General features: G+C 47.1%; 1 protein-coding gene and 1 long non-coding RNA gene across 2 annotated transcripts in view; one reads left to right on the top strand and one right to left on the bottom strand.

Moving 5' to 3' along the window:
* Positions 1–1,357: 1,357 nt before the first annotated feature.
* The window catches only part of Med27 (mediator complex subunit 27), a 173,251-nt gene continuing 147,470 nt past the window's right edge, over positions 1,358–27,138 (top strand). The window contains exons 1-2 of the mRNA XM_040745110.1: positions 1,358–1,608; positions 4,696–4,840. Coding sequence (XP_040601044.1) covers positions 1,406–1,608; positions 4,696–4,840 — 348 coding nt within the window. The 5' untranslated portion in view covers positions 1,358–1,405. The remainder of the gene's footprint in view (positions 1,609–4,695; positions 4,841–27,138) is intronic.
* LOC121140309 lies at positions 23,548–26,851 on the bottom strand. The gene is made up of 2 exons (XR_005877085.1): positions 26,729–26,851; positions 23,548–24,185 (listed from the first exon to the last, which is right to left on the bottom strand). It is a non-coding gene; the product is annotated as an uncharacterized LOC121140309 (long non-coding RNA).

Genomic DNA, 27,138 nt, shown 5'->3' with positions numbered 1-27,138 from the left:
CATTCTCCACCCACAAGGACTTCACCAAGCCTTTTCTTCGGAGTTCCTGAGACAGCAGGCCAAGGCCTTCCTCCCCGTGGCTTTCCTGTAACTGTCTTATTCTGTCCCTGGGACTGGAAGACTGAATCCAGAGCCTCACATGTATCAGACTCTACCACTGAGGACATCCCTGGTGACTGCTGGTTCTTTTGTCATTCCTAGAAATTCTACAAGGGCTCTTCTCTCTTATTGACACAAAGATACAATAAAGGTCAGTATCACGAACTCCTTCCTACTCATCATCTCTATGCTAGACTCTGTGTACTTGGCACATCTCAGGACAAAACCTGCCCACAGTCGACAGAGCAGAAAAATAAGTATGGTGCCTTAAACTGCTGTGCCAGATTTGGATAATATTTTGCTTACATCCCAAACTGTCTCTTCTTCCTCCTACAGTGTGTATCTGCGTGCGCTAGGTGCCTTTTCTTTAGGCGTGTGGATATCACTGGGAACCAACACCTGGAGCTCCAATTTTGCTTCTTCTCTGTGATTTTTTTTTTTTTGAGACAGGGTTTCTCTGTGGCTTTGGAGGCTGTCCTGGAACTAGCTCTTGTAGATCAAACTGGCCTTGAACTCACAAAGATCCGCCTGCCTCTGCCTCCCGAGTGCTGGGATTAAAGGCGTGCGCCACCAATGCCTGGCATCTTCTCTGTGATTTTTTGACTGCTTCAATATTTCATAGAAGTAGAATCTTATGATATTTGTCTTTTTGTGACACTTTTGCTTCATAAAGCTCATTGTTTTGACTTCACACTGGCAAAATGTGTTCCTTTATCATATTATTTTATGTGTACAGGCATTTTGCTTGCATATATATATGTATATATATATATATATATATATTTTTTTTTTTTTGGTTTTTCGAGACAGGGTTTCTCTGTGGCTTTGGAGGCTGTCCTGGAACTCGCTCTGTAGACCAGGCTGGCCTCGAACTCACAGAGATCCGCCTGCCTCTGCCTCCCGAGGGCTGGGATTAAAGGCGTGCACCACCAACGCCCGGCTGCATATATGTTACCGCGCTACACGTGTGCTATGACAGTCTTAGCTGTCCTGGAACTCACTTCGTAGACCAGGCTGGTCTTGAACTCCCAGAGATCCGCTTGCATCTATCTCTCAAGAACTCGGATTAAAGGTGTGCGCCACCACCGACCGGTTGAACTTCTGTATTTCTTGGTCTTTCACCATCAAGCAAAATACGAGGGTAACCTGACTTCCCCACACGGAGATCACACTTTGCGGCCAACCCTCGAGAGCCCGCCTCGTCTCAAACTACACATCCCAGAAGCCTCCCAGGACGACGTCATCAGCAAGGGCCACGCACCACTCAGGCTGCAGGCTCCCGAGAGCCGGCTGTGTCGTCTGAAACATGGCGGATGTGCTGAGCGTTGGGGTGAACCTGGAGGCCTTCTCACAGGCCATCAGTGCCATCCAGGCGCTGCGCTCCAGTGTGAGCAGGGTGTTCGACTGCCTTAAGGATGGCATGCGCAACAAGGAGACGCTGGAGGGCCGCGAGAAGGCCTTCATCGCGCACTTTCAGGACAACTTGCATTCGGTCAACCGGGACCTCAAGTAGGTACTGGCTGAAGGAATCCGGGCCGAAGACCCTCTTGGCACCTAACCCGCCGGGATCCCACGCCAGTTTCCCCAATCACGGGCCGCTCTTCCTTGTCCTCAGTCTGTTGCCTCTGTCGTTCATCCCAAGCTTCCTACCAGCCCCACAGGGACACCTTGTCCCCCCGTCCCGTTACCGAGTATTCGTTCTCTTGGCCATTTGGTCCTGGTTGTCTTCTGCGATTCTCGGTCCCCGCTGTGGCGTTCTTATTCTGCCGAGGAAACGAGCTCTTTTCGGGAACTTCCACCTTGCTGGTCTTACCAGGTTTCTTACCTGTAGGCCCTTGGGCACCATCCCTTACAACCCATTAACGCTATCCATGGCCCAGCTGAGTACCGGTCGGTCTGAGGATCTCCAATTCCCGTCCTCACCGCCCGGAATTCCTCAGTTCCACCTCACCACACTTCAGACACTACCTCCATTACCTTTGCCTCTTTCCATTTCTCCTCAGCACTGCGCTTCGTTCCTTTTGTTCAGCTAGGTTCATTCCTTATCCCTGTCATCCCCCCCTTCTTTTTTTTGGAGGGGGAATTTATTTAGGTCATAGTTTCAGAGGACTCAAGTATGCTACAACGGGAAAGGCAGGTAGGATCAATTTAGCCCCTAATAATTCTTAATTTGTGGTCCTGGGATTACATATTTACTTTAGTTTTTTTGTTTTTTTGTTTTTGTTGTTTTTTTTGGTTTTTCGAGACAGGGTTTCTCTGTATTGTTTTGGAGGCTGTCCAGAAACTCACTCTGTAGACCAGGCTGGCCTCGAACTCACAGAGATCCGCCTGCCTCTGCCTCCCGAGTGCTGGGATTAAAGGCGTGCGCCACCAATGCCTGGCTTTTACTTTAGTTCTTACAAGATTCTTTTTTTACTTCATTAATGTGGTAAGAATTAACTGAGCCTGGCGTTGGTGGCACACACCTTTAATCCCAGCATTCGGGAGGCAGAGGCAGGCGGATCTCTGTGAGTTTGATGCCAGCCTGGTCTACAGAAACAGTTCCAGGACAGCCAGGGATACATAGAGAAAAGAATTAACAGAGAGGACATTTGTCAGATGCCTGGTCCATAGTAGGCACCCCCCCCACCCCCAAGATAGAATTTCTTTGTATATCCTTGAACTGGATTTGTAGACCAGAGTGGCCTCCAATTCACAGAGATCCATTTGCCTCTGCCTGCTGAGTGCTGGGATTAAAGGTGTGTGCCACCACACCCAGCTTAGTAGGTACTTCTTGTTTGCCTGAATTTGTATTCTCTTCTTGTGTTAGAACTTACGGACTTTGGCCTTTTACTTATGAAATTGACCTTGGTAGGAACAGCATTTGGTAAGCTAGTCACTTAGAGTATCTCTCATCTCACGGTCCTCCACAGTGCCTGGCTCCAACCCAGGGCCTTGCATGGGTCAGGCCCGTTCTGCACTACTCAGCTAACCCCCAGGATTCCCCACCTTCCCCATTTTGGTCTGCCAGGATAGAGGAACAAATGGTAGTGAAATAATTGTAAGAGTAAGGTAAACTGGAGAAGGTAGAGTCAACTCCATCCTCAATAAAAGTCACCTGATTCAGCTGCAGCCAAGGAACCATAAACAGTTCCAAGGAGCACCCAAACTGTGCCTGTCCCGGTCAAAATGACCCCATCTGGGTGGTCAGGCAATGACTAATTTTGGTAAATAACATCTTCTCGACACAACTGTCCTTGTGGAGAACTGTTAGTAACAATTTTGAAATTCCCCTGCCCTCATGTCAATGAATCCAAAGGTCACCTACTCTTACCCAGTCCTGAACAGCCAAGGCATGTACCACCCTGCTTGTGGTTTTTCCTTTAAAAACCCCTTACCACTGAGGCCAGGCACCCTTTTCCTGCAGCTGCTATACTAGTTTGCTGGACAGCGTCCCTACCGAGGCTTGTAACTTAACAATAAACCTTGTGTGTTTGCATCAGTGAGCTGGCTCCTTGGTGGTCTGTTTTGGGGTTTCACAAACTTGGCATAACAATAATGGGTGCCTTTCCTCCCCTATAGTCCATCTCCCTCCTAAGTTACACATACACACATTTTTTATTGTAGTGTCAGCAACAATTAATACTTGCCCTGTTTGAGGGTGACATGCCCCCACCCACCACCACCATCACACACACGTCCATTTCAATTTTCCTCCCTCTGGTGTTCTGATGGGATGTTACAGCCCTTTTTTTACTTAAGAAACTTTAGCAACTTTGATATTACTTTGACTTATTAAATGTATGCCAGGAAGATGGTGAAATAGATTGGATGCAGCCCGGAAGTCGTTTACAGAGTCTTGTTGGCAGCTGGGACAGGCTCCCGGCTGGAGTGTGTGGTTTCATGGCTGGCTCACTTTCCCAAGCTTCTCCCTAGTCTCCCTGCTAGGCTGAAGTGTGTTGTTTGATACAGCCCCTCGATGGTGTCTTCCCATTCCATTTGTTTATCTCTTCTTTGTTTTCCTAAAGCTTTGCCATCTGTGAAGCATCGCGCACAAATCTATCCCGATGTGAAATGATAAATAATCATGATTTATTCACGTACTTGCTGCTCTGCCAAATGGAGTGATCTGCCCGTGGGTCCGAAAATCCTGAGTGAGAGGCAGTGTTATACCACACTGCAAGATCCCAGAAATTCTCCCTGCTGTGGATGGATCTGAGTTGTTAAACCCTAACTTCTGGGAAACTTACTGCTTCTCTGTGTCCTAAGCTTTGTTTTCCCTCTGGAATGGCATGAGACAGCTATAGTTTGTCTGTCTGTCTCACTGTGTGGTCCTGACTGCCCTGGAACTCCCTATGTAGACCAGGCAGGCCTCAAATTCTCAGGGATCCACCTGCCTCTGCCTCCCCAGTGCTGGGATTAAAGGCGTGCACCACCATGCCTGGTTTCGACAGGTATATTTGAAATGAAAACTCTTAGGCATTCTCTTGTTAGCCCCTAGTCTTTTTCCAGAACTCTTCTTAAGAGACTTCTGGTGGCATCCAGCCTTGGGCGGTGTGCTTGGCCTGATGCGGTAAGGTGGATTCAGGTTTATGTAGTGTCTGTCTTTACTTTTAGTGAGCTGGAACGTCTGAGCAACTTGGTAGGCAAACCGTCCGAGAACCACCCTCTTCACAACAGCGGGCTGTTAAGCCTGGATCCTGTGCAGGACAAAACGCCACTCTACAGCCAACTTCTGCAAGCATACAAATGGTCCAACAAGGTAAGGGGGAGCTGACTGAGCAGAACCCAGTGTTTCTCCTAGAAAAGCAGAGCATGAGAGCAGGCTCTCTTCTGTATCTCAGGAATCTGCATGGGGTGTAGAGTTGGAATTTTAGGGTTTCCTGTAAGTGATATTTCATCCCTTTGAAGCCTTTGCAGTTGATAATGATGTACAAGTAATTACATTTGAAAAGGAATCCTAGATCAGGTGTATTTAGCCTGGAGATTGAGTGTGGAGAGCAGATGATAGAACCCTGGATGGTACATGCACAGTGTCTTGTGGTATGTTACATGCAGTGTGCCATAGTGTTTACATACAGTGTGTTGTGGTAGTACATGAAATGTGCTGTGGTGTGTTGCATACAGTGTGCTGTGTTGTGTGCAGTTTTGCCTGAGGAAGGTGCGTCTGTCCTAGTTTTCCTCAGTTTACCAGGAGGTCCTGACAGTTACAAGTTTAAAGACTGGTAATAGGAAGGCTTAGATACTCACATTTTTTAAAGAAAATTTTATTTTATGGTCTTGCATTGCTTTTGTTTTTGTTTTTTTTTTTCTGTCAGTGGTGGAAGAATATCTAGAGAGTGCTATGCATTAGATTATGGAAAGGATATCTAGAGAGTGCTGTGGATTAGATTATGGAAAGGATATCTAGAGAGTGCTATGGGTTAGATTATGCTCCACTTTCTCCTACACCCATCTTAACATGTGCTACAGAGTGTGACTTTTGTGATGTCATTGAGCGGGCAGGTCCATGACCTGGCTCTAAGGAAAGCTGGAAGAGGAGAACTGAGCAATAGTCTAAAATAGCAGCTCACAAACCCGGAAGCAGTTTGCTTGTCTGTTGTGTGTTGAGTGTTTTCCTGCTGATGGGAAACTGGCACCTGCTTCAGGGACAAGTTTGGAAGCCCCTCCTCAGCACGCTCGGGTAGCTCCTGAGATCTGTGGATTGTGAACAGCTGTGCTCCTCCAGGTCCACCCTTCACCCTTTCCCTCCTGTCCTCTCCCTCTTGGGTCTTGATGACAGAGAAGTCTTGATAATTTTTCTGCTGTGATTTTTTTTTCTTAGAATCTCTCTGGTGGGCTTATTTTAGTATTTGGTTTGAAGTGAGTTGGAGATTCAGAAAGATGATTGTTACTAGGGACTGAAAGAACTTGGACTCTGAATATAATGGTTTGTTTTTAAGGCCTTTCTCCCAAATTCTATGATGCCAGGTGTAGAAACCCACCCTGCAGTTGGAGGAAACTTCAGTACGTCAAAAATGATCAATACAATGGTCAGGGAACTCCCTGGTTCGAAGCTGAGCTCCTGAGGGTCAACATGTGCATGGCTGTGTCACTCAGGTGCTTCTCAGGGCTGGCTTGCTTTTGTTGCCCTGAGACTCTCCTAGTGGAGAGAAGATGCTGCAGATGTCTGCATCTTGATGTCTAGAGAGCTCCCAATGACTGCCAGGCCCTGTGTGGGAGTTGTCCTGGGAGAAGGTTAATTGGATCAGTGGGTGAGAGTCTGAGCTTGACTCACTGAAGTGATTCTCCTTGGTGCTGGAGAGGTCCATTTCCTAATAGTGTATTACTCTGCTTTTGCTTCTGTAATGAAGTATCTGAGGTTGCTAGCTTTATAAAGAACAGAGGTTTAGTTAGGCCTTGGTTTTGGAGATGCCAGGTCAAGGTGCTGCATTGGCTTGATTCTGGTGAGGACTTCATGACAGAGAGTATCAAAACAGTAGGTAGGACAAATCTCATTGTCAGACAGGAGGTCAGAGAGGCTGGTGTCCCCCAATCTCTTCTGAGGACATGTCCCCAATTGACCTTAGGACCTCTTAATAGGTTCCCCCTCTTAACGGGTCATCATCACGCTGAGGACAAACCCTCTCACCAGTGAAGCTTGGTGGGAGGCGACAACAACTTAGACATACCCACCCAGAGTAGAAGGCACCAGGCAGGAACAGTGGCAGTTGCTGGGGCCAGAGCCCGCTGCTTTCTAGACTGCCCCATGGAAGCTTCCTGGTTTTCCTGGGGGTGTGCCTGGGATCTGAGCATGAGTTTGGGTGGAAGCTGGTCAACAGATGCATGGCTGCACTCGACTCCCAGAAAATCCTGTGTTTGGATGAGGATGTCCTGTTGCTGTGTCACATGGGTGATGAGCCCAGGTGATGAGAGCTTTGCAGTGGTACGATTTGGGCTGGTCTTACATTGAAGTGATGGCAATTTATTTTGAACAACGTTACATTCATAACTTAAAGAATCAGATTGCTGGGGCTGTGGAATCAAGTTCTGGCCCTTGCCTTTGTCCCAGGGAGGGGGAAAATAAATATTATGTGTTTGTAACTCTTGTCTCAAGCTGCTGCAGGTTAAAATATTTATGGAATCTTGTCACAGACTAACTCCGATAGCCAGTGTTGGGGAGCTTTGGAGGTTTTAGGCTTGGCCCTGACATGTGGCGATATATGCTTATAAAGCCACAGTGTACTCTCAGTAGTCCCCTGTCACCAGCAAAAGTGTTCAGCTTCTTGTGTTAGAGCCAAGCAAACTGAAGCCCTGGGAACTGACCTTGCCATAGCTCCTACCTGGACTACAGTCTGAGTTTGATTGTTTTGTTTTTGTTTTCTTCACATTTGGTTAAGTTTTCAACTTAGAAAACATTTCTCCCCTTTGGCCACATGTTAGAAATTCATGTGACGTTTTATTCATATATACTTACCCATTTAGTGTACGTGAATTTCCATGGTTTAACAAAAGGCAGGGAAGACAAATACATAGTATGTGGGTCTTCAAACCTTTGCTCCTTCCGGGGCAGACATTACTAATCAACTGTTGCATTCTTTCCTGCTCAGCCTGTTTGCGGATTGGCTCCGAACGGTACAAATGTTCTATGGCTAGGCTGCAAGAGACTTGACTTCTGTAGCAGGACCTGACATCTAATCCGGCTGTTGCTTATTTCTTCCACACCTTACTTAGGGAAAGACTTAAGATTATGAGATCCATAAAACTTGAAAGACAAAAAGAAAGCCAGCATGAGGGTGCTTTATGTATATTTCTCCAATAAACTAAAGAAATAGCCTTAAGAAAAAAAACAGTATTCTCATTTCCAGCTGTTGACATGCAAGAGGCCAATCATTAATTATGAGATTTTCTTGCTTCTATAAATGAAAAGAGACTTTAATTGTTAAAGTATTCACCATGCATCATTTTATTCAAGGAATTTAAAGCAGTCCGTGCAGTAATGTGTGAAGAGGAGTTGGGTATCTTGCCCATGTCAGCTTTCTGTGCTGTGACTGAGCATAGAAGGACATGAGAAAAGGCTTTGCCACCACCCGTAATGTGATGGACTTTATGTGCTGTTGGCCACAGAAAGGTCTTGTGCGTGTCTAATGACACTCATTTTCTTTGGGGGAGTTTTCCTAATTTTCGTAAAGTCAGTTGGAGTATTAATTACATGGTAGTTGGCATAATTGTTAGAATAACACATTCAAAGATTAATCTAATTTACTGAAATGGTGTCAAATCGCTGTGAGCAGCACTTTCCCCATGCTGATTCGGGGAAAGAGCTGAGCTTCTGACTCTGATGCACCTATAGATAATTGTTCTGCAGAAGGGTGACACTCTCTCTCCACTTGGGCAGAAAATAATTGGCCTCAGCGCTGTCCCTGCTGTAAAGTAGTCAGTGTAGACTTTGTCACTTGTTACGCTCAGACATGAGAGACTGAACTTGTCCTGAAGGTCCCTTTCTGAGGATTCCAGCCTCCTGTCATCAGGCTTTTAATTTCAGGCATTGATGATTTCTACTTGTTTGTGGTAGAAGGTCGTTTTGTGTAAAGTCCTCTGTGGTCCCAGTAGGAGCTTGATTCCAGGAACTCCCATGCCTTAATCTAGGGGGGCATCACAGATGCTCAAGTCCTTCACATAAATTGATGCTGTATTTGCATTTAGCTATATACACCACCTTTTCCTTTTTTCTGTGCTTTTAGAGATGGATTCTTGCTGTGTTGCTCAGACATCCATTAAGTGATCCTTCTCCCTGAGCCTCCTGAGTAGCTGGGATAGAAGCATGTGCTACCATACCCACCTTCTCCCCTGTGTGTAACATCATCACATAATATCCAGTACAATGCATTTGCTGTACGGATGGCTGCTGCACTGTCTTACCCAGGTGATAATGACAAGGAAGAGTCTGTAGACTTTCAGTATAAGAGTGCTGTTTTTCATTAGGAGTTGGTTGAATCTGCAGATTTGAAGACAAGAACTAGGGGAGGGCTCAAGGTACCTGCATAGAAAAGCCAACTGTGATTGTGCTTTTCCTTGGTGTTTCTGGGAGTAACAAAGATGCCAACTATTTGAGTTGGGAAAGATGCTGTTGCTGCCTTATTCCTCCTTCCCTCCCCCCCCTCCCCTCTCTACTTTCCTAATACCTTTAATGTTTATTTATTTAGTTTTTTTGTTTGTTTTTCCAGACAGTTTCTCAGTGTAATAGCTATCTTGGAATTTGCTTTGTAGACTAATCTGGCCTTGAACTCAGATCCTCTGCCTCTCCAGTGCTGGGATTAAAGGCGCATTGCACTACCACATCTGGCTTAATGTTTTATTTTTATTTATTTATTTTTTTGTTTTTCAAGACAGGGTTTCTCTGTATAACAGCCTTGGCTGTCCTGGAACTCACTCTGTAGACCAGGCTGGCCTCAAACTCAGAGATCCGCCTGCTTCTGCCTCTCAAGTGCTGGGATTAAAGGTGTGTGCCTCCACTACCTGATCTAATGTTTTATTTTTAAAAGAAAGTTTTTAGGCTTGATGTGGTGGTACATGCCTTTAATTCCAGCATTTGAGAGGCAGAAGCAGGCTGATTTCTATGAGTTCTAGGCTAACCAAGGCTACATGGAGAGATCCTGTCTTGGAATAAAATAAAATACAGGGTTTTTTTTTTCCCTCAAGAACTCATTACTCCATGACTTTTAAGTTACTGGGATGGTCATCTGCCACATCCATCTTGTGTGTGTGCACGCTTGAGACAGGGTCTCATGGGGCCCAGGATGGCCTTGAATGTGTGATCCTCCTGGCTTCACCTCTTTGCAAGTGTGCTTTCTGACTTTGCATTCTGGGGCTGGCAGGTCTGGGGTTGTTTTATGGTGCAACACTGAGCCTTTCCTGTGGGAACCGTGTCTTGTTTTGAGGGTGAATTGTAAATACCAGAGGGAGATTCCACATTCATCTTGTTCTTTGCTGGGTCTTCCCCCAACCGTGCAAGGAGTCAGGTAGACAAGCAGAGTAAACATGCAATACAAATTCCCCCATGGAAGGGGTTGGGGACGCAGCTTAGTGGGGAGTGCTTGCTTGGCATAGCATATGGAAAACAAACCACCAATGAAAGAATAAACAAAAGTCTTTTGTGTTGAATTTAAATGAGGCCCCCTTTGTGGCCTGCTTGCTTGTGTTTTTGATGAATTATGATAGGGTATCTTCATTTTCAGCCATTCCTGAGAAGTTCAGTTGCACTGTTAGTAGAAGAGAGAACATTTCCAGGGACTTTGAGGGCCTGGACTGACTTTCAGGAAGAGGTCAGTTGGTAGGTGATGGTAAGATCTTTGAGGCTGAGCTTAGCAGTTTCATCTGTGAGTGTTGTCACCCAGGATGCCTTTCTTGGTGGACCAGGCCCACAGCCTGTGCTTAGGAGGGGTCACAGTTTGGTGGAAGCCCCCTGGGGCAGACTGAGTCAGGCTAATTTGAGCTGTTGAACCTGATGCAGGTTTTCTGTGGCAGTTGTCACTTTTCCAGCAGTGCAGAAGCTGTCTGGGAAGAACAGGGTCAACTCCACCAGCCTCCTTGGGTTACCCACTTTGTGAATTTTCAATGATTGTGTGTGTGTGTGTGTGTGTGTGTGTGTGTGTGTGTGTGTGTGCGCGCGTACATGCAGGTGCTTGTAGAAGCCAGAGGCTGACACTGGGGACTGTCTTCAGTTGCTCTCTTCATTGTTTTTTGAGTTGGGGTTTCTCATGGCACCTGGAGCTTGCTGACTGGTCTAGGATGGCCGGCCAGGGAGCCCCAGGGATCTGTTATTATGGTATAGAACACTGACCAGAAGCAGCTTAGGGCAGGAAAGGCTTCCCTCTGCTTAGCACTCCAGTCACCACTATCACTGAGGAAAGCCGAGGCAGGAACTTGAAGGTTGACCTGCTTACTGTTCCACACAGCAGTTCCTCTGACCAAGGAACTGACTTCGCAGCCAGTGAAGTACAGCAGGAACCATGGAGGATGTTGCTTCCTGGTTGGCTCTCCACCTGTCTTATACTCAGCTGGCTTCCTTATACAGTTCAGGATTACCTAACTAGGGATTGTACCACCCACAGTGGACTGGACCTTCCTATGAGGGGGTTCCCTGCAAGCATCAAGGTTAGCAGGGAAATGAACCATGAGAGCCAAGAAGGGAAACTTAGTTGGTGCTGGTTCTAACTTCTAGAGAGTCTGACACCAGGTGGTTTATTGTAAGCATATTTAAACAAAGTACAATTTTGGAAAAAGTCTTCCTGATGCAATACAGTCCCCAATGCATAAGGAGGCATACTTAATCTAAACTCAACTCAAAGTACATGTGACTATAAAGATGAATTCTATAGCTTAAGGGCCAAGGATCTAGTGTGGTTTCTATAGCATAGAGGTCAGAAGATTATAAAGTACATGCGATAAACAAAGCTAAAGATAAAGGTCTAGGGAGGGAGAGTCTGGGATAAGCATTCCGGGGGTTTGTGTCTGGTCTGGTTCTACAGAAAGCAAAGGTCATCAGGTTATTAACACTATCTACTCCCCTGGCCTTCTGGGTGGAAAACAGTTATTCATTCATTCCCTCCTTTGAGGAGGCGGCCCTGGGTGATTAACATTCCTGGTTTCCATGGTAATCTGTGGGTGCAGGACCTTTGTGCTCTCAAGACTCTTACATCAGTTAACAATCAAGACAGTCCCCTACAGACCTACCCGTAGAACAGTTTGATCCAGGAAAGTTCTCTTAAGATGACTCTTAAGCTGCGAAAATTACTGCTTTCTAGGACACTGGTACACACAGCTCCTTCTGCTTGCATGGCAAGCACTTTGCTGCCTGAGCCTTCTTCCCATCACTACCTATCAATAGTTTCTGTTCTAGTGTTGTCCTTGCCAACAGGCCTGGCCCTGACCACTTTCTGTGCATATTTGACACGTGTTTAAGGACTCCACAAGTTCACACAGGTGATGATGGAAAAGACAGCTACTCAAATGCTTGTTACTATGGGACCCAGCACTATTTAGGAAAGGTGTTAGGTACCATTCTTGCAGGTGCTCTCTCCCAAACCTGGTCTCACAGCACCTGCTGTCTCACAGCCAACCTGTTGGCTGAGTAGAACGACTGATAATGACTGTCTAGTTGGCCTCAGACCTGGTACCTCCCCTTTCATGGGAGGCATGACAGAAAGACTGCAGACAACACCACCAAACAGGAAACCCAACATCACACCACATGCCCTGAGCTTGGCTCTGTCCACGCCTGGGTGCAGTTTTAGAGTCAGGCAGCCTGGGTTCTGATCCAGCTCTGCACTCACCCAGTGCCCTGACTAAATGATAGACTTCTTCCTGAGTGGGGTATCTTGATTGAAATGAGGCTACAACTAGGGTTTGTGTTGTAGTGTTGGTGAAGCAGAGATTCTGTTGATGCTGGCGTGTAGCTCAGTAGTAGATCGTCTATCTCTTTTAGCATAGAAGAGGTCCTGGCATTCATCTTCAGATGGCAAAATCAAAGTAAAAACTGTCCTTAGCTAACTCCCACATAGTAAGTGTTGAATGGATGGTGACTGTGCTCAGCACACGGTAGTGTACACATGTATGTGCATCTGTGGTGTGCAGCAGTGCTGCTGTGTGCTTATGTGTGTAAGCTCCAGGGCCCAAGCAGCTTGGTTCACATCCCATTACCTCAGAGTGTGAGACTAGCCTTCCTGGTTTTCGCCTTAGCTTTCTAAGTTGGGCATGTTTCAGAGAGTTGGTTAGGGGATCTGGGTAATAAAGTAGGACGGGTGGTACCGAATTCACAAACAGCAATGCGGAGAGACTCCAGGATGCTCTGACCTCCTGTCATAGCTCCCACCCTGTACCAGGCGGGGGATGCTGTCTGCCTGCTGCTGCTTTAGAACAGGTTGAACATAAAGGCCAATTTGGAAAGGAGCATTTGGATTATTCCCAGTGTGTCACTGGCATTATGACCAGGTGAGTTTGTGCCCTTCTGGGCAGCTGCTGGTTCAGAGTTGTCACCAGGTTAAGAGTAACTCATCTGCGGTGACTAGATGGTGAGCTCATGTGCCATCTGATGCTGCTGGTCTTTCTTGGCTGACTGAAGGAAGGGTTGGGCTGGATGTGCTCTCAGGGTCCTTGCTGCTACCTGGAAAGACCCAGTAGTAACAGTGATGCATGCTTTTGGGTAGGGCGGGAATGCCTCCTGCTCTTCTATCCTGACGTGTGGAGCTGCCATCCTTGCTCCAAGCGTCTGACTGGAGAGCAAGGCAGCCTTGAGGGCTCAGTGGAAAATTACCTCAGAGCTTCTCCAGTGCCAAGGCTCTTGCAATGTGTCCATATAAATGCTAATGAGTCAGGTGATGCCCCATAAGTGGTTTGTAGCCCCAGGCTTCAGGCCGGTCCACATCTCAATGCTCTTGTTAGTTGTGGTTTGTGAAAATGGTCACCTTATTGTTGCTGTGGCACAGAGCTGACCTATCTATCCATGGGCAGCTGCAGCTGTGTAACAGGCCTGTTAGTTGTGGCTTGTGAAAATGGTCACCTTATTGTTGCTGTGGCACAGAGATGACCTGTCTATCCGTGGGCAGCTGCAGCTGTGGAACAGGCCTGTGGCTTCCGTCTACTCCCCCTCCATACCTTTTGACTTTGCTGTGCTCAACATGGAACCTGGGTCCCTATGCATGCTGCCCACTCTGCCTTGGTCTGTTACCCCAGCTCTCCTAGTCTTTTCAGGACTGAAAGTGTGTATGTGGTTTATATATAGGTCCAGAACCTTGAAAGGGCATATTCCTTTCCTGAGCTGCCCGTGCCATTCTTCCTCAGACAGGGTGGAGTGGTGGGAGGGAAGCATGTCATTGTGTAGACAGGGATTTGGGGTTGTCTCTTGTTACCTTGTCTTCCTGGCGGGCAGCTTGGAGAAGAGCGAGAGATAGTGCATCTTCTCCTCGTTCAGCTCTTTCCAGGCCGTCTCAGCAGCTCTGCAGTTTCCGCATCACCAACCACCACACTGCCTCACCAGCCTCCATCTCCCGAGCCCTCCTGTCCCAGTGTCCACAAGGAAGACACTTGTCCTTGCCACTTACGGATCGCATAGACAAGCAATACAGATCCAAAGTCTTGCCCCACTGCTAGCCCTGCTCCTCACGGTGTGATCTAGTGTTATGCCCAGGCCCTGATGTCACCTCTGAGTACTAACCAAGCCTTCACAACCACCAATAGCTCTTTTGGCCTTCTCATCCCATCCTGTCCACCCTCTCCTCAGCCTGCTGTTCAGGGTCACGCTCAGCCATATCACTGGCATCTCCTTTCTAGTAAACTGTGCTCTCCAGATTTCAAGGCATGGTATCTGTCACTCTCCAGTGATCCCTATCTCTCCTGGGAATGATTCCAGCCCCATCGCTGGTATGCAGCGCATTCTAGCAACAGTGTGCATGAAGCTGAATCTGCTACCCAACCTCAGTTTCTGTGAAATGGTACTGGCAGTCCTGCCTGTTAGAGTTGCTGTGATGGTGCCTTGTGGTGTGGGGCACAGGGTGAGTCTGCTTCTGTCTGCGGTCTCCAGATGACGCACACTGCTTCCCTCCTCGGTTCTTCCTATCTTCTCCTTCCTGCAGAAAGAAAACAAAAGGTTTTATTATGGGAAATTTCAAATGTACACAGAAATAAGGATTCTATAACTCCCGTCGTAGTAGCTTCAGTTGACAACTTGACGTACCTGGAAGGGAAGAGGGAACTTAACTGAAGAATTGCCTCCATCAGGTTGGCCTGTGGGCATGTCTATGGTACATTTTTTTTTTTATTAATAATTGATGTAGGCAGGCCTAGCCTCCTGTGGGTGCTGTCATTCCTAGGCAGGTGGGCCTGGGTTATATAAGAAAGCTGGGCATGGTGGCTTATGCCTTTACTTCCAGTGCTTGGAAGGCCGAGGCAGATGGAGCTCTGAGTTTGAGGTCACCTTGGTCTACAAAGCGAGTTCCAAGACAGCCAGAGCTGCACAGAGAAATCTTGTCTTGAAAAAGCAAACAACAACAACAAAAAACAAAAAAAGAAAGAAAGAAAGAAAAAAGAAAAAGAAAAAAAAAGGAGAGAAAAGAAAAAAGAAAGGCAATTGAGCAGGCCAGAAGGAGCAAGCCAGGATGCAGCCTTTCCTTGTGGTTTCTGCTTCAAGCTTCTGCCTTAAGTTCCTGCCCCAGCTTCCCTAAATGATGGATGTAACATGTAAATCGAAGAAACCTTTTCCTCCCAAAGCTGCTTTTAGTCGGTGTTTTGGCACAGCAGCAGAAAAGCAAACCAGAATATTCGGTAACCTAGCTTGATAAGTCGTAATATTTTGCAGTCTTGTTTCATTCATTCTGAACACTTTCCTTTTTGGTGAAGGGGTAGGGCTGGACAGGTCACACTGTGTGGCTTGGGTAACCACAATCTTATAATTCTCCTGCTTTTGCCTTCTGAGTGTTAGACTTGCTAGCATGCTCCCTGCTCCCAGCAGGACTGGAGTGTTTTAAAGAAGACTGGACACAGTGTCATTCAGTGTGTGCGCTCTTCATTGTCCAGCTCTGGGCTCCCACTCGGCTGCTCCTCTTCGGCCAGTTGACCTTATGGAATGAATTGCAGTCTCCTAAGGCCTTTGCCCGTGTTACCTCTCACGTCTCATTTCTCTTTGTGGAGAAGTCTTAGTCACTCAGGGCTCATTTCCTTCTTCTCTGAAACCCTGAGGTGTGTCCAGTTAGGTGTCCCCTGTTTTGTCCTCATTGTTGCTTTTATCCCACCCTGCTGCCTAACCACCTGCTTGCCCCAAGCTTGGCCCTACCTTGGGCAGTTGCTGAAGCCTGTAGGGTCGTAGTATACCGAACTCTCAAATGGACACAGGACTGATCTCCCAGAGTGGTTCTAATCTCTTTCTACTGTGCAGATTTCCAGTGCCTCATGAGAACTGTATGCGATGTCTCCAACTCAGGGCAGGGTCCACAGTGACATTCAAAGTAGTTATTGCTTTTGGCTTGCTCTCTGTTTGAACCAAGTTAACTTAAGCCCCACCCCCCTCCACTCTTTCTTTAGATTGTGTCCTTGCCTCACCTTGACCTTTTGCAGATTTCCTTGTGCTCATTAGAGGACAGTGGGACAAGGCATGGATGTGGAAGCAAGAGCTTCCTCTACCTCTCTTGTGGCCACGCCTGTTCTCAGGGCTCCTTGGGGCTGAGGTCAGGGTTCTGTCAGACTGCGGAGGTGAAGTGTGCATCTGTCTTGCCTCCCGCTTGCTGCACTGTCCTTTGGCTCTGGGGCTTGCTCTCGGCCTTTCTCCCAGTGTGGGCGTTCCCTTGCTGCAGCCACTCATTTGTTTGGGAGATGCAGCTCACTGCAGTTCTTTGGGCTGGGAAGGCTTGTTGCTGGGGTCACTTCCTGCTGGCCAGGGCTGGGCTGGACTTCTTCTCGCTGACTTGACAGTGAATGGAACTCCCTGATCTCTTGGCCTGACTAGCAGGTTCTGGCAAACCAGTGACTTCTGTTGTCTCCTCTGTCTCCAAACTTGCCTGTGTAGCCACAGTTGTTCCAGCCTTGTGAACTGGACGTGCTTTCTCAAATGGCCAGCCTTGTTTGTTGCCTTCTAAGGAAGCTGGGGCCGTGACTGTGCTGTGCTGCCCACCAGCCCTCTGCCTGGGGTGCCTTGTGGCTTCGTGTGTAGAACCCTCCCTCTGTCCTATAAAGGCCTAACAGGGATCGTCTTATCTGTCATTGTCCTTTGGCCTTTATATGACTTCACTGACTATGCTGTATCAAGGGATGTTTAGTTGTGTCCCCTTTTCTCCAGCACTGGAATTGTGGGCCCCCTTTGGATACCTAGTATCTGGTAGACATCTGATGACTGAGCCTCACCCTGCTATATTTTCAAGAAAACTCAGACTATGCCTTTTCAGCTGAGTATGAGACCTCAGCAATCAGGTAGGTCACTGTATCTCCTCTTACAGAGAGTAACTTACCTGTGGCCATGTGGCTAGCCCCTTAGTGAGGCTGGCAGGGGTGCTGCCTGCTGTTGGGAAGAACAGTCATTTCTCCAAGGCTGCTGAGGCCCTTTTCCCTGTTAGTAAGGTGGGAGCAGTGGTTTAGACACATGATGAAGTAGAGGGAATCATTAGTGACAGTTGTGTTCCATTGACGACCAGGCACAGGTCCAGCCCAGGTGTGGGTGTGGTTCGGGATTCCCTTGAGTATTCGGGCAGAACAGCCACAGGCCCCTCCTCACTAGAGAGGCAACTGTGGATACATTAAGTTGGGGTCTTAGTAAGTAGCTGACTTTTGTGCTGGACTCTTCATGAAATAGGACAGGCCAGGCCAGCTAGCTTCCTGACATAAGAGGGAGGAGCACCAGTGAAGGCTGTGCCGGGAAGTGCCAACCCCCTTGTCTTCCTTCTAAGCAAGAGTCACAGTGTTCGGAGCTGATGAGCTGCCAATTGCCCTTCTCCCTACTCACGCCCACCTGTGCGTTCTAGGTTAGAAAATGACATCGTGCTATTTGCTGTTTTCAGTCAGTAGGCTTCTTAGACATTGGTCCTCTGGCAGTGGTTGCCATCCCCAGCCACCTGGAATGTTCTGAGCTCTGCTCTCTCCAATGCCTGTGTACTGTTAGAACCAGTGTGGTGAGTGCGCCTGTGTCCTGAATGTCTGTGTGAGAAAGAGCCTGCACTTGTAAGATACTGAGTCATAATTAGTTCCTACCTGAGGACATAGCCAACCTGCCTGTTGCAGATGAACTGGGCACTGCTATTCAGGCACCTCCTCTGTGGGCACTGTTCTGGACGTGGTGAGGGAAGACGAGAAAGAGCCTCCCCTGGGCTGAGCTCTAAGGAGAGTGCGGTTCCCAAAGCCCCTGGTTTCAGCCGTGACTCTGGCCCACTGCCACTCTCTTCACCTTTCTTTAGCCAGGAGCTTTAAATGGCTCAGCGTTCTCTTCCCCATTTCATAGATCGCAGCTCACAGAGGAAAGCTAAACAGTGTTTGAACACAAAGGCAGTTTTGTCTTGCTGCTTGGGCATCTCACATACTGTCTTGTTCTTATAGCTGGCTGTGCTTTAATTCTGCCCCTGAATAATACAGATGCAGCTCTTGAGTGCCGCCCTGTACACTGACTTATTGGTCCTTGGCATATGACTAGTTTGCTCTTAGCCTGTGCCAGCCCAAACTGTGCTTGTTTTAAGGGGTTCTCATTGATTTCAAGACAGTACTTTTAAATGTATGTCTTCCATCTGTGTCCAAAGGGAAAAACAGTTACATGGTCAATTTTAAGACGCTGTTACAGTTGCTTTTATACTGTGACAAAATGCTTGACAAAGACAACTCAAGGCTGAGTTTATCTTGGTTCAGTTTGTATATAATCCACCCTGGTGGAAAAGGTGGCAGCAGTGTAGCTGCTCAGGTCATACTTGCAGTAGGGAGACTAGTGCCCCCCCCTGTAGCATCAGAGTAGGTCCCTGGAAAAGCCCTCACAGTCACTACATGAGTCATGTCTGGTCAAGTTGACAGTGATGATAAACCTTAAACCTGGCTGAGTTGGTCCGCTGTTGTCATAACTCCTCTCAACTTCATGACATGGGCTAGTGATACCATAGCAGACAGTGCTACACATTTCTCATTTCCTCTACACCAGTAGCTCCTTGTCTGCAGGAGAGGCCTTCCAAGAGCCTAGTGGAACTGAGTCATAGAGTTGAATGCCTGTGCTACCCTAAGGAAGTGCCTTGGTAAATTTATTGGTGGAGAGATCTGTTCTCTGTAGTAGATCTTAGAAACTTAAGCCCTGACTTTTTTTTTTCTCTCCTTGTTAACCTAAGAGCTTTTGCCTTTTTTCTTGAAGCCTTTACCACTTTTCTTTGGCATGTCCAAATCACCAGCATCACTGATGTTATGTTTTGCTCTGCTTTTCAACCACCCCATAACCAAGACAACTGTTGAGGTGTCACCGTGGGCACTGGTCAAAGGGATGATTTTCATCCTGAGTGGAGTGGCCTTGGTTTTACCATAGTTCTGTATTAGTTATGTTTCTATTGCTGTAACAAAACACCATGACCTAGGCAACTTATGAAATAAGTATTTAATTGAGCTTCTGGCTTTAGAGGGGTGGAGTTAGAGATGGCAAGTGAAGGCACGGAGGCAGAAACAGCTGAGAGCTCACAACTTGATCTGCAAGCAGGAAGCAGAAAGAACACACTGGGAATGGTGGGAGCCTTTTGAAACCTCAATTCCCACACCCAGTGACACTTCTCCAACAAGACTCCACCTCCTAACCCTCTCCAGATAGTTGTACCTCCTGACCAAGTATTCAAACATATGAGCCTATGAGACCACTCTCATCCACACCACCACGGCCATTTTACTGAGAACGGCATATAATTAAATCTTAATTTCTACAATTTTCTCTTTAACATTCCCAGACTGCTACGGCTGATTTTGGATAAATGAGACCAGAAAGCTGAGGCGTAGTTGAAGGGATGACTGTATTTTCACGTTTGTCTGTTTGGATCTCCTTCAGATACTGAGTCCTGAAGGGTAATTTTGCTAATGTGTGCATTCGCCTTCTATCCCTACTTCAGCACCCCACCTGGGGTCTCCATTACTGCCTGACCACCCACCTGGTGCTCCATCCAGTCATCCAGTCATGGGGTGTTTCTATGCCTCACCATTTGTGTGTGTGTGTGTGTGTGTGTGTGTGTGTGTGTGTACGTACGTACACATGTGTCTCTGTGTGGACAACCTCGGGTGTTGATTCTCCCACTGGTTGTCCAGTAAGCCCCAGGGATCCTCTCCAGCACTGGGACTACATGTGTGTGCCACCATTCCTGGCTTTTAAAGTGTGAATTCTAGGGATGAACAGGTTTTCATGCTGCAAGGCAAGCACTTTACTGCCTGAGCCGTCACCTCTGCCCTGCTTTCCGGCTTAAAATCACATTTTGTTTCAGCCTGCTTCCCTGAATTGAGTCAGTCCAAGCCAGTATGTCAGCCATAGCTTCTGTGTTGAGCTGGAGGCACCCGAGCATCCAGAGAAACCAGTCTCAGACTCTCCAGTGATCAAGAAGCAAATAGGCTACCATCGAAGGGTTTTGTGTGACAAGGGAGGAGTGTGTTTTCATGTTTAAACCTCTGGAATAACTTCATTATCTTCACACACAGAGGTCTAAAGACGCTCCTTTTCCAGGAGGGAATGCACCTAGCACTTGACAGACATGTTATAGGCACTCAGTAGGTCTGTTTTCTTTCTTTGTTTTGTATGTGTGTGTGTGTTTTGTTTGGTTGTTTTTCGAGACAGGGTTGCTCTGTATTGTTTTGGAGGCTGTCCTGGAACTAGCACGTGTAGACCAGGCTGGCCTCCAACTCACAGAGATCCACCTGCCTCTGCCTCCCGAGTGCTGGGATTAAAGGCGTGCGCCACCCCTGCTAGTAGGTCTGTTTTCTTTCACTGCCTTGAACACCCTTCCCCATGTCATATCCCTGAAGTGACCCTAAGGCTCAGGTGGGTGTCTTTGTTACTTTTCTGTTGCTGTGATGAAATACACGAGAAGGAAGAGTTTATTTGCAGTTCCAGGGTTATGGTACAGGATGATGGTGTGAAGTCGTGGAGGCCGGCATCTGGCAGCCGAGAGCTGGCATCTAGAATTGCAAACAGGAAGCAGAGAGAGCCATTTCGGAATGGCTCAAGTCTTTTGACACTCTAAAGTCTGCCCCATGAGGCTACATCTAATTCTCCTCAAACAGACACCAACTGGGGACCAAGTATTAAAATGCCAAGACTTATGGGGGACATTTCATTCAAACCACCACAGTGGGATAACAACAACAACAAAAGCAGCCTAAAGAGCCAGCAGTAGACCGTGGAGACCACCACTCTCTGCCTCTTGCTTAAACAGAGCAGTGTGTTGGTTCTGCTTGTCTGGTGCACTCAGACATTGAGACTGTAATGTGTTTTCCCATCCTCAGACACAGTAACCACATTATCCTGCTGGCAGTTCACAGGAATCCTTGGCTAAAACATTGTACTCAGGGACCTCTGTTAATGAAGCCGGCATGTAGTAATTTCCTAGCTAGATGTCTTGTGGGGCATGCTGCCTTTCCTGTTACTACCTCTCCAAGCTGAGAAGCGTCTTTCCCAGTCACTCAGCCCTAGTGGGCACCCCTGCTTGCTCAGAACAGAGTCAAAGCCTTGGGTGTGTCTCTGGGGAGCAGAAGCTTCTTTGGTAAATCTCCCCTTCCATTTGGTCCTAGAGAAACAGTGACAGCATCTGCAGTTTGGTGGCCTGCAGGGTGCTTCCCAGAGATCCTCAGATGGCACAGGAGGCGTGTGCTGCCGTGAGTGAGCCATCACCTCTTGCCAGCAATCTGCCCCAGCCTGTCTGCCCCACGCAGCACCAGAGTGCCTTTCAGAACACAAGTTTGGACTCCAACTCCTTTTTTGTGCTTGACATGGTCCCTGTTTTATGTGTTTTGTTTAGAGTCATACACTGGAAGTGACCCCCAAGCTGAGGTGAGATACCCCTCTGTGAGCTTCTGCCACTGTAGGTACTGGACCATGTCAGCCTGTTCATACTTGCATTTCCAGTATCCACTAAGGTTCATCAGAAGAAAATAAACTGACAAGAAAATACCCACATTTTCGAGAGACAGAACTAGGGAGCAGAGGTGTGCCCCCATTTGTTGGTGGGGTGGATTCTCTGACATAGCTGCAGGAGATTTGTCTTTGACTTATTCAGGGTGAGGCTTCCTTAAGGATAATGCACATTAAATTTTTTTAAAAACTAGTTAGAGGATATAAACAGAAGGCAAATGGTCTTGATTATTTTGAGGCAGAGGGAAAGGGACAGGATAAAATTAAGTGTGAAAGTTAGAAAAAATACCTGATAGTACTGTGCAGCTGTGAAGTATGGGCCTGGTCATGTCTTTTCAGACCTGGGAGAGGCGGTGTCCAGATGGAACTAAAGCATTGGCCCTGGGGCCATGCTATCAGGGTTCAGGGTTTACTTCTTCACTGGTCTGTGACCTTGTACAGCTTCCTATGTCCCGATGTATAAACTGGAACTGAGGTCAGTCTCCACCTCAGGGTCGTTTTGAGCCCAGAGCTTGGGATAAGTAGCTGACATGCCAGGAATTGTGAGTACCTTTTACAGTGATTAACATGGTATTACTCTATCAGACTGTTCAAACCATTAACAATACAGCTTAAAACTATGACAGATCAGGTCTGGGGGACATGTTAGTGAGCAGAAGGCTTGCTTTACAGGCTTGAGGACCTTAATTCAATTCTCCGAGAAGCCTTGTAAAAAATGTCAGGCATGGTGGTGCAAACATGTAAATTTCAGTGATGGAGAGGTAGAAACAGGAGGATCCCCAAGGCTTGCTGGCCAGAGCCTACTTGTTGATTCCCAGGTTAGTGAGAGATTCCCATCTCAAAAAACAAAGTGAATGGTACCTGAGGAATGACAGCCAAAGTTGTTTTTTGGCTTCCACAGGTACACGTGTACACACACACACACACACACACACACACACACACACACACACACACAGTGTGACAAATCAATTTAATTTGCAAACTGTTATTGGCATAAGTATAAAAAGAAAAATCTTCCTCCCAAAATCTGTAGGTGTAGACACCATTCCTATCATTAGTGTATCCCTTCTGGTTCTAACAGGCTGGCTAAGGCCTTGCTGTAGCCTAAGGACACAGACAACAGGAGTGTGCTGTGGTAAGATGACCTAGTCTTTTTGGCCCTGATTTCCTCTCTCTATCAGAAAACCCCTTTCCAACGTTGAAGCTCATCCTGTGTCCCTCAAGGCTTCACCTACGCTGCTTTGTGCTCACACTTGCGTTTTTCTAAATGCCCCTTAATGCTGCAGGAATGGTTGTCTGCTAGAAGGGGTCTGATGTTGGCCATTTAGTTGATAAAGATGATCACAGTATCAACAGCTGTCAGGAGAGGTGACACTTCAGGATGCTTTTCTCAGGCAAAAAAGAGGGAATGTTTCAGAATACTGAAAATGGAATCTTGAGCAACAGATGAATGGTAGAGCTATGACACTCAGGGGTGTGGAGCATTAAATGAGGGTTCTGTAGAAGCCAGACAGTATGTACTGAAGGTTCCACAAAAGCATGGCCACTGCCTTGAGGATGGACCAACACCTCCTGGCAGTGTTCAGTGACTTTCCCGACATGCTTTCTGACTGATGTCAGAGAAAACCTTTCTGAGCTGGCATGCCCAAGATGGTTCCAGAAGAGCCATCTGTGTTTGTGGGTACAGGCTGCAGATACCTGTCTTTTTTTTTTTTTCCAACCCTTATCTTTTGTTCCCTGACCCAGCTTCTTTCAGCTGTGCGAATGTCCTTGTAGTGCTACAAGATCGCATCCCTGCAGTCTTGCCTCACGACAGAGACCTGATTCCTTGTACCATGTATACACACACTAATCAAGGCTTGTCAGAAAAAGTGGAGATCAACATTTTAAGTGCTTTTAATGTTTTTCCACCCTGAAAACAGACTTCCTTTCCATTTCCTCAGGTAGCCTGGTAAGGGGATCAAGTTCAACTTATGACCCTGGGCAGGCTGTGTGATCTGTCTTGAGTCTTACTTTCCACATCGTTAAGTAGGGACATCATGCTTCTTAGAGTGTCAGGTTCTTGTGACAATTCCAGGTAAAGAATGAGCCTGTTAGCAGTGTGGCGATGAGGTGTGTTCCTGAATGTCCATGTAGGGTGTGGGAAGCCATGTGTCCCAGCAGCACTGAAAAGCAGACAGGGTTCTTCAGCTATGTTGGGCAAGGCGTATTAATGGTTGCTTTCCTGAGGATTTACTTCCATCCGTCATGTGCAAATGGCTGTGGTTGTGCAGGCTGTAATGGATCTCGTGTTTAAGGCTTCCATTGTCATGGCTCAGCAGAGCCCTCCCTGGACCCGCCCCTCAGATTGCCTCTTGGGTTCCAGAGGTTCAGCCCATCACCTGTCAGCTCGGATTTGGTGACTGAGACACAGCGTGGAGCCGTTGGCAGATTGGCTTTAGGAGAAGCTAGGCACTGGAGCTTGCCAGCACAATTTGTGCTTTGATTAATTTATTTAATCTAACTCTCTTGTATCAACCTGCAAGGATAATTATGCACAAATTACTGTTTAAACTGGAGACTTGTCTCCCCTCCCGAGCCCCATGCTGGTCCACAGCTCTTCACCGAAGTTTTTGCGAGAGCATTTCTTATTCTCTTGCCCTCCCTGAGATACCAGACTCTCCAAAGTGAACACTCTAGTTTGACTTAAAGCTTCTGAGAAAGGCAAAGTGCTGGTTTGGATTCTGATCCCGTATGTCACATCTCATGGGCAGAGAACTGGCCCTTTTATCTTTGCCTGTGAGTTCAATTCCATTTTCTCTCAGCAGTAAGGTGTAGTAGCTGGCTGCTGCTGCTTTGTTCTTTGACTCAAGTGGGATTTTCTGAATGGTGCTAGAGCATGGGGAGGGGTTGTACGTAGCATGTGTGGGGGGCACACTCACAAAGTTGGTCCTGTTTTATTGACCATTACTGCTGCTGTTGTAAGGCATGCCGGCCTTTTTTGTGCTGCTGGGAAACTACGGGAGAAAGCAATATACTGTCAGATAATCCTAGGACCCCACAATGGCGGGAGACATTTCGATGTCAGCTTTTAGAATAAGTGAATTATGTCTTAGTGATGATGGGGTTTGGCTATGCAGTCTTAGCTTTTCAGGCAGTTTCACTGAAGCTGTGAATATTTTTTGCTGTTGTTCTTAAATGACCTTCACATGAACTCCCAGATTACAGAAAAAAACAGAGCAATGTGAACCTTGCTTTTGTGAGGTACGAAGAAGGAGACAGTGCCGACACTGCTTGAGAAAACGGAGATGGGCAATGCCTGTTGCCAAGTTTTCATGTCTGACTTAATAGAAGGTTTTTCCTATTAATACTTCTGAACAAGACTTTAAATGCTGATACTAAGAACGATTGTTGGGACTTGAGAGATGGCTCAGCAATCAAGAACACTTGCTTTGATCCAGAAGCCCTAAGTTCAGCTTCTAGCATTCATATAAAGACACACTCACACACACAGTACACACACACACACACACAGTACACTCACACACACAGTACACTCACAGTACACTCACACACACAGTACACTCACACACACACTCACACACAGTACACACACACTCACACACAGTACACACACACACTCACACACACAGTACACTCACACACACAGTACACTCACACACACATTCACACACAGTACACTCACACACACAGTACACTCACACACTCACACACACAGTACACACACACTCACACACAGTACACTCACACACACAGTACACTCACAGTACACTCACACACAGTACACTCACACACTCACACACACAGTACACACACACTCACACACACAGTACACTCACACACACTCACACACACAGTACACTCACACACTCACACACACAGTACACTCACACACACTCACACACACAGCACACACACACACTCACACACAGTACACTCACACACACACTCACACACACAGTACACTCACACACACACTCACACACACAGTACACTCACACACACAGTACACTCACAGTACACTCACACACACAGTACACTCACACACACAGTACACACACACACTCACACACAGTACACTCACACACACACTCACACACACAGTACACACACACTCACACACACAGTACACTCACACACACACTCACACACACAGTACACTCACACACACAGTACACACACACACTCACACAGCACACACAGTACACTCACACACACTCACACACACAGTACACTCACACACACAGTACACTCACACACAGTACACTCACACACACACTCACACACACAGTACACTCACACACACTCACACACACAGTACACACACACACAGTACACTCACACACACTCACACACACAGTACACACACACACAGTACACTCACACACACTACACACACAGTACACTCACACACACAGTACACTCACAGTACACTCACACACACAGTACACACACACACTCACACACAGTACACTCACACACACACTCACACACACAGTACACTCACACACACAGTACACACACACACTCACACACAGTACACTCACACACACACTCACACAGCACACACAGTACACTCACACACACACAGTACACTCACACACACAGTACACTCACACACACACAGTACACTCACACACAGTACACTCACACACAGTACACTCACACACACACTCACACAGCACACACAGTACACTCACACACACACACAGTACACTCACACACACAGTACACTCACACACACAGTACACTCACACACAGTACACTCACACACAGTACACTCACACACACACTCACACAGCACACACAGTACACTCACACACACAGTACACTCACACACAGTACACTTACACATGCACACACACTCACACAGTACACTCACACACACAGTACACTCACACACATACACACACACTCACACAGCACACACACAGTACACTCACACACACACTCACATACACAGTATGTATACACACACACACACACACACACACACGAGAAGCTTGTCTTTGTTGCTATTTTTCTCCCAAGGGCACATTCTACTGTGCTTATTAAATTTACCTTGAGCCCAGTTTCCATTGCTGTCATCAAGAAGGAGCTGAGAAAAGGGAGGAGGTGACAATTTGAGTCTCTGAGGAAAGAATCTTGGGAAGTCTATTGACTTGGGACTACCTGCTGGAAATACCCAGGTTCTGGCTTAATTTGTTGGTCACTTGCTGATTTGGTAGCTAGGAAACGAAATTCAGCCTTCTCATTGGCTTTTATTTATCCAAGTATAAATAAGACTGGATGAGGGCCCATCTAAGTTACTCTTGTTATTTCAGGCAGGAGGAAGCTGACTACAGGTGTAAGAGAACACTTGAACACCATACACAGTGTGGGTGTGGCCCCTGTGCCAACTGTGGTCTCTCCTGGAGGCTCACCAGCATTTTCACACCTTTGTTTGTGGTGACTCAATGTGCAAGTTTCCA

Source organism: Mesocricetus auratus, unplaced genomic scaffold, assembly GCF_017639785.1.
Source record: "Mesocricetus auratus isolate SY011 unplaced genomic scaffold, BCM_Maur_2.0 Super-Scaffold_100004, whole genome shotgun sequence".
Taxonomy (NCBI): domain Eukaryota; kingdom Metazoa; phylum Chordata; class Mammalia; order Rodentia; family Cricetidae; genus Mesocricetus; species Mesocricetus auratus.
This window is presented reverse-complemented; position numbering and strand designations above follow the sequence as displayed.